This window comes from Aulonocara stuartgranti (assembly GCF_965226115.1).
Source record: "Aulonocara stuartgranti genome assembly, chromosome: 15".
NCBI lineage: Eukaryota > Metazoa > Chordata > Actinopteri > Cichliformes > Cichlidae > Aulonocara > Aulonocara stuartgranti.
Window position 1 is genome coordinate 5,813,262 of NC_138951.1, and position 10,759 is coordinate 5,824,020.

General features: G+C 38.3%; 1 protein-coding gene across 1 annotated transcript; it reads left to right on the top strand.

Annotated features, from left to right (window-relative positions):
* The first annotated feature begins 3,212 nt into the window (after positions 1 to 3,212).
* LOC309688948 (mitochondrial basic amino acids transporter-like) lies at positions 3,213 to 10,459 on the top strand. Its single transcript, XM_082505039.1, has 4 exons — positions 3,213 to 3,652; positions 5,717 to 5,760; positions 5,930 to 6,013; positions 7,960 to 10,459. The coding sequence occupies exons 1-4, from the start codon at positions 3,625 to 3,627 to the stop codon at positions 8,716 to 8,718; spliced, it is 915 nt and encodes a 304-aa protein (XP_082361165.1). The 5' UTR covers positions 3,213 to 3,624; the 3' UTR covers positions 8,719 to 10,459.
* The last annotated feature ends 300 nt before the right edge of the window (positions 10,460 to 10,759 follow it).

Below are 10,759 nucleotides of genomic sequence, written 5' to 3' on the forward strand. Positions count from 1 at the left end.
CTCCGTCTTGTATTAAAGACCTCATAGCACCATATCACCCAAACAGAGCACTTCGCTCTCAGACTGAAGGCATATCTTGTGGTTTCTAGGATATGTAAAACTAGAATGGAAGGCAGAGCCTCCAGCTTTTAGGCCCCTCTTTTGTGACTGCGGCTCCCAGTTTGGATTTGTGATAGAGACACCCCCTCTACTCTCTAAAATTAGGCTCAAAACTTTCCTTTTTGATAAGTCATATAGTTAGGGCTGGATCCAGTGATCCTGAATCCTACTTTAATTAGCATTTTCAATCTTTGCTTTTATACACCACTTTACATTTAATTGTTAGGTATTATTGATCTTTGGCTCTCTTGCACAGTGTGCATTTTGCCCCATCTTACTCCCCTCCCGGCAGATGCCCGCCCCTCCTTGAGCCTGGTTCTACTGGAGTTTTCTTCCTGTTTAAAGGGAGTTTTTCCTTCCCACTGTTGCCAAGTGCTTGCTCATAGAGGGCTGTTTGATTGTTGGGAATTTTGTTGTATTATTGCAGGGTCTTTAGCTTACCTTAAATAAAATTGATTTCAATTGAACTGAATAATCTGTGTAGTTGTCATCATATACCACAGGAAGAAGTTTTCAAAATGAACTTTCAAATTCAGTCTTACCAGCTGAAACTGATTTTAAGTTCTAAACTCTCTTTCTATGTCACTCTCTTCCTGAAATGGATGGAATCTTGGCTGTGATTGATTCTTGCGATTAGGGTTGGTTAGTCAGAGAAATAAGAGAGTGTTTTAAGTATGACTTTGTCTGAGATAAACAATGACAAAAACACACGGAGGAGTAGTCCTGCTCGGTTTTATGAGATCCAAAACTCTTTAAAAAAGAGTGGGGCGCTATACTGTGAAGCTCGCTCAACATACACAGGTAAATATCTTCAGATTGGTAAAGCTGTTGTTGGGTTAGTTCTTAGTTGTACAGTGCACATGTGACAACAATTAAAAGCTACACTTTAGCTATTAGTGACTCATGGTAGAAGTTGCCATTCATTTTATCTGAATCCTCGAATCTCACCCTTCCTAATGATGTCCCTCCATCCATTTCTTTACCACGTTAACTTCATCTTCCCTCCTCTGAGTGTAAGACCTGGTTACTAGTTGTTGCTGATACTGTTGTCACGGTGCAGCAGCTATAACAGCATCTAACATGATGGTTAATTTGTCACATTGTGCCGCATCTATTTTTAGTTTCGTTTTATTGTTTTCTCTCAGCGTTTTACCCCACCTCAGTGGCGGATCTACAACATTTTACAAGGGGGAGCAAGGTCTTTTTTAAAACAGCCCTCACCACTCCACAGTCTTTCCCCCAGCCCACTGACAGCAGGCATCATAATGCCCCCGCTTCGGCACCTTTCGCCACTCCGGCAGAACACACAAAACGACACAGCTTTGCGATCTCCCCAGCATGCAGAGTCTGATGTCGAGGCCTTCTTGGTATGCTTTTAAAATTGTTTTAAAGCTCAATCACAATGTCATTGTACTCTTATCTTCAAAACACCAATTTATACTCCTGAATGTCATCTTGTTGTGATTTTCTTTCACAAAGTCCCAAAATATGTATGACTGTAACTCTAATAATAAAAAGCCAAAACAATCTTACTTTTAAATGTGGTATACTTGCTTTGAAAACATATGTGCATAAACAATAGAATAGAGAATCTGCTAATAGTCAAAATAGCTGAAACAACTTAATTTAAAATATATATATTTGCATTTCTTTGTGTCTGACGGTGTTGACAAAAACCTTGCACTTCTCCAGCAAAAACATAAATTATTAAAAAAATGTTACACCTGGGAGATTGTACCAAAACATGGTGAGACAGCCAAAACTTTGTGTAACAATTATATGTAAATATGTTTTTGAAAAATCAAAAAATATATTTTAGAAAATTGAAACCTGTTTTGTCCCTAATCTCAGGAATCACTGCAGTATAGTATGTGAAACTCCGCATGGAGCCAACAAAATATCCACATAAATACTTTATAACTATTTAAATCTTCTAAGAAAACAAGATCTTCTAGAAATATAATTGGGCAATCCAGTGTCAACAAGGAATGGGCTAAAAACGCCCCTGGGCTGCACATTAGAGCTTTGAAGCTTTTTTTTTTTACTGGATTTATTTTAACATTGAAGCTTACTGTCCCAGAGTCTGATAAGGAAGACGCGGAAATCCCTTCTGTTTGTCGCAGAACAACGTGAAATCAATGTGATTGAATAATCATATTAATACGGGCACATTCCCGTGACAACAGTTTTAATAAGGTACAGCTTCACAAATTGCACATGTAAAAGTATTCGCAGAGCAAAGACTCTATAATAAACATGCTTTATTTGAAGAAATGACGTAGCGCTTGCGGCTGATTTGAAAGCGAAACGGAAAATAACTTGACAGCTTTATTCTTCTCGCTGCAGACTGCGGTATTTAAGGCTTAGAGAGTAAAAATGAAACATAAGAGCAGAAATGAAACTTCAGATCAGCAAGAACAGTGTAGGAGTCCTGTTCTATGAAATATTAAGAGCAACTACTGTTGTGAAGTTGTTTTGCTGCAAATAGAACGAAATAAGGAGTAAAGTTGCGTCTAAATATCGATATTATTTGTGACTAAAACGCAAAGGGGAAACACAAAGACAAATATGCGACAAATATGTGTATTTGTATGCGATTAAAAAACAAACAAACAGAAAAAAGAAACACAAGCAAAAAAAATTTTTGGTCCTCGGAGAGGTCCGAGGGACCTTCCAGGACAGGTGACGCTATTTTCTGGAGAACATCTCCGGAGCAGGTTGGGTCACAAGTTACCATATACCTCGGTAAGAAGCGAACCACGTTCGTAGTACAGAAAACCCAGTTAGCCAAAATTCAGGAGGAGGTCTGCATTGACTGTAAATCAAAATCTTGCTGACTAGTACCAACTCGGATTACGCCTGCCAGTTTCTGTGGATGCAACTTACCATGCGGGAAACCGCGCTTTAACGTGTTTATCACATTTTAAAAGAAGAAATTCTGTTTTATTCAACGAGAGAGCATTCAAAATGTGCAAAATGCGATATATACCACATGAGTAAAAACATATAGTTTCATATCACCCGTAGCATCAAGCTGTAGTGTGTATTTATTTATTTATTGTTTTCTAAATGTTAAGATACGCGGTGGTGTCTGTTCCCCTGATTGGATAGCAATTCTATGCGGGCCGTCCTACCGTTACCTGCAACTTCCTGTGACGCAAGCTCCTTTGACATACATATGTAATGAACTTCTGAATTACAGACAGTGTGGAGGAAGTCTGCATTGACTGTAAACATCGCAAAGGTTCATATAAAGCGCGTAGGTCAACAGGAGAGGTTTACCAGCACAAAGAGAGAAAATACTATTAGCAGGATTCGTGACTGTAACAGAGAGAGGCACGTTACAAGCTAGCTAATGGTAGCTAAGACAAACGTTATCTGATATTATCATTTAGCAGTGATCCATCAGCTAGATAAAACGCTTAGGTACACGTTTCGGAAACGTTAAAGTAAAGGTTGTTTGGGGAAAAGCTGAGAAAGACAGAAAGACATCGAGAACCTTTTGGTGTGCTTTAGATATTATTGATGGACTTCATTGCTGGATGCTTAGGAGGTAAGTCACTCATCACTTCTGTTCGTTTTTACCGTGTCAGATACCCACTGCGGTTCCTGATATTTGTCATGGTAGCAAACCATCAAAACACTGAGCAGCTTAAAAAAACTATCATACATAAAAACATGTGTATGTAAAACGTATTTAAAAAATATGATTATATACTCTCACTCTCTCACACACACTCACACATCTATCTATCTATCTATCTATCTATCTATCTATCTATCTATCTATCTATCTATCTATCTATCTATCTATCTATCTATCTGTGTGTGTGTGTGTGTGTGTGTGTATTTAGAAACGACTACTGTGATGTGTGTGCGTGTGTAAAAAATGTATATATACATTTAAAAAAACTAACTTACTATGATGTTTTTGTTTGTTTGCATGCACACACATAATGTGTGATTATATGACGCACGAAATATTGTAGTTTCACTTTCACTAATGGTATGACACTGAAGTTTGCTTTCGCTTCTAAGAAACTGCGTTACTGAGCCTCATTTTATTAATGCCTCTTCCACCGATTGATTGGGTTCATTTATGGATGTAGATGTGGTTAACTCACTTCACTGTGTTCCAGAATTATTATTCAGTAGCTTAAATTAACTTATTCTGTACTAATTAATGTGTGGCAGAACCTTTCGAGGCTTGAAACACAGAGAAACATTTGTCGTTTTGCTGCAAGTAAATTCTAGTTATAAATGTATGCCAACTTTCTTTACGGCTCCCTTGTGTCACTTGTTTAGCTCAGTGAGAAGTGAAAGCATCCAAGCAGTGACACAAGCACCACCAGTTTTTCCTGCTGTAAAGGGCTTGGCTCATTCCAACCCATACACAACCTTTTACAGTCTAATTCTATTTTTTGTTGTGTTTAAAGTGAGTCACGTGGAAAATCATGTGCTTTTCCATGTTTAGTGAACCGTCTAAAAACAAATTTGGAAGTTGGCTACTGCAGTTTCAGAATGTCTGTGTTCAAGTTTATCTGGAAAAAAAAAGATCATATCTGCATGTCTGTGAAGGTTCTCAGTCATCCAGGTCATCGTAGTCTAAAGAGCTTGGAAAGAAAAGCTAAAACTATGAACACATTCCTACTGTTTTTTTGTTTTCTAATATCCTTGTTGCATTGAGGTCAGTGACTGCTCATCATTGTGTTATGTCTGATTTGGTGTGTTTCCCAGCTTACAACTGGAACTGAGCTCCCAGGGGCTCATTTTACAAACAGGTCAAGTGACAAAGCATGTGATTATGCAGGATTAGTACACTCTGTTTGTTTACCATGGTGCTACAAATGGTTGATTAACATACATGTGTGTTTTCTAAACAGTCATTATAGTATTATGTTTGCTAAACTGGTTCTCAATTGCATTTTTTTAACCTCAAACCATAGAATAAGCAAGTATTTGCAAAAATGTGATGGGATATGTCATTTGTTATTTGACTTAAAACGTATATATGTAAACATAGATGAACATGTAGTAGTATATGTTTTTATTTATATTTTGTGAAGGCCCCCCCCCCCCAAAAAAAAAAAAAAAAAAAAAGATTTTGTTTTTACTGATACCGTCTTGGATTGCTGTACAGGTACGTTATCTAGTGAAGGTTTAGATATTAAAACTTAATGATGTTTGTCACCAGTTCAAGAGATATAATCAGCACGTGTTACAACATAGGCTCAGGTGAAAAGTTCAAGCTGGCATCACAACATTGGTATGTGCTTTACAGGCCCAGATTACGCAACATTCAAAGGCATGCTGAAGAGAGTTTTAGAGAGTGTTGATGCTCAGAGAGGTGGCTCTGAAGAGGCGATGGCAGTAGACTCTAAAATGACACAACTGCAGCAAGAGTTTTTGAGCTTCAAAGACTGGTCAAGTGGGCCATATGGGTTATAAAGACTGCTTTAAATAGAAACATATGAATAATAAATGAATAGCTACATATGAATTGCAGGATATCTCATGTGTAATCAGAGAGTGCCTCTCTCAGGGTTTCCTATTTTTGCTTCAGTTTGCTCCAGATTAAAACCAAATGATTATTCCAGTATTGTTTCATTGTCTGTAGGTGCGGCTGGAGTGTTGGTTGGACACCCATTTGACACAGTAAAGGTAGGTAATAACAACGTTATTGCCATTTTTTCCCGTTTTTTTTTTCTTCCCCCCCACTCTCTCTCCTTGCATGTTTTAAAAGTGAAATCAGTTGCTTATAATGTGTAAAACATGCATGATTCTAGTCTTCCAGTGTTGAGGTGATCATTCCAAACATCTTGTCTTTCAGGTTAGACTGCAGGTCCAGAATGCTGATAAACCTCTCTATCGTGGGACTTTCCACTGCTTCCAGTCCATCATACGTCAGGAGTCGGTATGTGGATTTCTTTAGTCGTTCATTTTCTTCATATTATCCAGTGCAGGGTTGGAGCCTACCTGAGCTCTCATAGGGAAAGAGGCGGGGAACATGCTGGACAGGTTACCAATCTATCGCAGGGCGTGCAGATTGCTTTCACAGATCAATCTAATGCTAGTATGCATTATAATATGATTACAGAGATCATAGTTATATATTATAGCTTATATAATATATATAACTTGCTTGTTAGATTAAAGTCAATAAAGTCAAAGTGACGTGTAGACTTAAGTGATGCTTGATTCTTTTTCACACACTAACATAGGGATGGGTATCGAAAACCGGTTCTTGTTGAGAACCGGTTCCCACTGTTTCAATTCCCTGGAATCGTTTGCCATTTTTGCAAACGATTCCCTTATCGAATTCAGTCGCCACGAATGACGTCACCACGTTGCGGAGCGTCATTTACCTGGCAGGAAACACGGTGCCTAAGCGGCTCAAACGCTCAAAAGTTTGGTTATACTTTACGAGAACGGATGACAACAGGGCAACTTGCAATACTTGCAAAGTAGATACTTCATTTAAGGGAGGAAACACTACGAATATGCAAAAGCCATTTGTTCACAAAACACGTGATAACCTTAAATGAATGTCGTGTTTTTAATTCCGCTCCGGACTCGTGAATCTCAACCAGCAGCAGCGGTAACGTTTGCACGTCCTCTCCCGTTAATGCAGCAGGTAAATAATCAACTAACAGTGTATATTATGTTAGCGCGATCTGCCTTATTACAAAACCTGCCATTACTGTGCATTTAGGTGACCATGATGAGACAGACAGAGTCTGGCTCAGATGCTGGCAGTTCTCGCTGCAGTCTTTTTTCCTGGGGACCCTGTGACACCCCGTTAAAGAGCCGTAGGCTGTGGATGTCTTAAGATCTCACTGTTGGGTTTGTAAGGCCATGTTACTCCTAAATTTCTATCTTATTCAAAGAGAAGATAAAAAACAAAGTTCTGAGCTAATCGACCTTAGTGTTCTCCTTTTTTAAAAAGAATCGATAGGAGAATCGATAAAGAATCGAATCGTTAAACAGAATCGAAAATGGAATTGGAATCGTGAAAATCTTATCAATACCCATCCCTACACTAACACCAGGCAGTGTTAGGAGAATCAGAGTGGGTCATTGTCCAAAGGTGCACTTTCTCACGTGTAACACACAGCAAGAGACATTGGCCCCATTGGGTAACACACACGTCTGAAAATGGCTTTGGTTTTATGGGCCATTTTAACCACACTTCCCATCAGAATGGTGCTATGTTTTTACTTTCACTGTAATTACTTCACAGATTTTCCCTAAATCATCATATTTTCTTCTTTAGGATTCAGGATACTGTTGGAAATATATATAAAATGGTCATAAGATTTGTTATGCAAATGCATGTTATCAGTCTCACTGTGGTACTGCAGGCTGCTTTATCATAGGGAATGGTATGTAGAAAATAATTAACTGCCTTGAAAGATAAAGCAACTTATGGCTCTTGCCATCACTTTATAAGATGTAATGTAGGTGTTTTTTTCTGACCCTTCTGGTTCTCAAGAGAAAAAGCTGTTCAAACTGAGATCAGGGAAGTAATGACAAGTGTAGATAAGTTCCTCATTGTGATGAAGGAACAATATATTATAGGTCTGGGATATGAAAAAGCTATCAAGAATACATATAGGCTTTAATTTATAGTGTTAGCTTGAAATATATGGGCTTCTGTGAAAACAGAAAATGCGAGTTAACCTGTTTTTTATTTTTTATTTTTAATGATTATTAAAATTATTATTGGATATTAATGCTATTTAAAATTAAGTAACAAGGAAAAAACAGAAACTGTTTAATTAAAACTCTTTTTATCTTTTACCCTGATTTCATTTTATCGTGATGTGTTACTGTATGTCTTATCTTTCACGCTTACCACAGGTATTTGGCTTGTATAAAGGCATTGGATCCCCCATCATGGGCCTTACATTCATCAATGCTATAGTGTTTGGTGTTCAGGGAAATACAATGCGATGGCTGGGAGAAGACACCCCAAGGAACCAGTTCCTTGCTGGTGCTACAGCAGGAGCCATCCAGACTGTGGTCTGCTGCCCCATGGAGCTGGCCAAAACCCGCATGCAAATGCAGGGTACAGGGGTAAAGACGGGCTATAAAAAGATGTACAAGAACTCCTTTGACTGTTTGCTACGCATTTACAAACACGAGGGTCTGCGAGGTGTAAACAGGGGCATGGTTACTACACTTGTCCGTGAAACACCTGCCTTCGGGGTTTACTTCCTGTCGTATGATTTGCTGACTCGCAGCCTCGGCTGTGAGCCAGATGCCCGCTTTTTGATTCCCAAACTGCTCTTTGCTGGGGGTATGGCAGGCGTCACGTCTTGGGTCTGCAACTATCCCGTAGATGTGATCAAATCACGACTCCAAGCAGATGGGGTGGGTGGTGTGAACCAGTACAGCAGCATTGCTGACTGTATCCGGCAGAGTGTCAGAAAAGAGGGTTACATGGTGTTTACTCGAGGCCTCACTTCCACACTGCTAAGAGCCTTCCCTGTGAATGCTGCCACTTTTGCTACCGTCACCCTCTTCCTCATGTACGTACAAGGTGAGGACAGAGGGCCTAAAGACTGTGAGCCGGCCCCGACACAGACAGAGGAGCAGACCCGGCCCACCAACCTGTGACAGCATACAGTGCTCATCCTCAACCCAGGCACTTTAGAAGAATACAGCAAAACAAAATATATATTCAAACTTTTTGTTACTCTGACTTGGTTTCGCATCACATCAGCCATTCCTTGTTTTGAATCCAAATATACTTATACTTTATATCAGCACTTTTTATTTTCTATGGAGCAAAAAGGAGAGCAAAACATCTTTACTTTTAGCAATAATTTAAGTTTAGTGTTTGCTTCTGTAGATGCAGAAGTTGATATACCTCTAATAAGGTGGGGGAAATAGAAGCTGACAGATTCTACAGCTTTTGAAATGACCTCATCCTTTGGATTATTTTGTATAAAAGAAAAGGATTTGTTACTTAGCCTCAAACCTGACAGTATGGCTAGATTGTGTGTATGGTATAGGCACTGGAAATTAATATCTCTATTTACATATATCTTCAAATTTGCAGGGTTTATTTGGATTTAAATATTCCAGAGAATCGTTTTTTAATGTATATCTAAAGAATTTCTCCTGCCTTATAAAATGTTTTTTTCTTTGTGTAAGGAAGCTAAAGCACCTGAAGTGTATCCTCTGAAGATTTGGGTGAGTAACAGGGAACCAATGTAGCGTGTGATAAGGGTGCACAACTTTTCACATTTAAACTGCTTTCAAACCAAAAACCATCACAGCTTCAGTCTCATCCATTGCACGATTAGCCCGTGCAGCACATGCCAGTATGGATGCAAGCAAAAAGCATCAGGTCTAACAGCTCTTCAGGGATCGAATGAAAAACGTATGGGTGTGAATCGAGGTTGCGGTTGCCGTTTTTGTTTTATTGTTTTGCCTGTGGGTGTTGTGTTCTTCCAAATAATATCAAGTTTTATTATTGTTACTCACTGCTGCGTTAAAGGTCTAGTATAAAACCTTGCTATTTTGTTTGTCATTATCTTCTTTTTAAAGGTGATTTTAAGTGTGTGCCTGATATTCAAGGCCAGATATTCATGCTGGGGCACTTTAAAGAAATCTGCTAGAATTGCATTTCTGAAACCAACAAATAACACAAGATTGAGGATGTTCCTTATTTTCTTGACCATTCATGTTTAACGTGTGAATGTGTTACTGCAGGCATGCGGCTTCTTGTTTTTACTCTAGGTAAAAACCCAACATGTTTTGCATTAAAACAATCTACTTACCTGCAGCTGCACTAATTCCACGTTTGTTGAATGTAACACACCTGTTTTGATGTGGAGGTCTTTTATTTTAAGAGTTTAAGAGTTAAGTATTTTGGGGGAGTCTTTCAATGATGCTTCACTTAAACAGAGTTGTGTTGTGGTGGCGGTGATGAATGAAAGCATGATTGCCATGTATGCAAAAGTTGCTTTTGTTTAACTCTATATTCAACTTCTCAAACAGCGACTGGTATCTGTGGCTATAAAGTACATCTGAAGCATATTACATGACAAATATTTAATTTATTTAATCCAGCTCTTTAAAAGATACAATACTTACAGGATATAATTCTGATAATGCAGGATTGTTTTGAAGTGACAAATATATATTATATATTTTTTATTCTAAAGTAATAATGCAGTGCAATGCCTTGAATGACCACGTTTAAGTTTAAACTGTCTTTAATCAGTTTAAGGTACCTGGTGTATTTTCACAAAAAAGCTGAGACGTGATATTTTTGCCATGCAGAACCTATTTGTCTATTTTGGCAATAAAGATCTGTACAACTGGGTAAATAAAAATAATTTCAATAGTTGCTTGTTTCTTTTATCTCAGTCTTCTTAGTCAATGCAGTTTTTCATCTTTACTTCACACCAACAGTCACCTCAAGATACTTTATACTGTAAGGTAAAGACCCTACAATAATAGATTCCTGACAATCAGACACTACTGCTTGTGTGTCTGTAGCTCTGCGATTAGCACATATGCATTTTCTGAACAGTAATAATCACACCTCTTCTTTACTTGAGTTGGAGATATAGATTTCAAGGGCCAAACCCGATTTGATCAAAGTGTAGTTGAAATACTACTACATTAAATACAACAACAAATACAT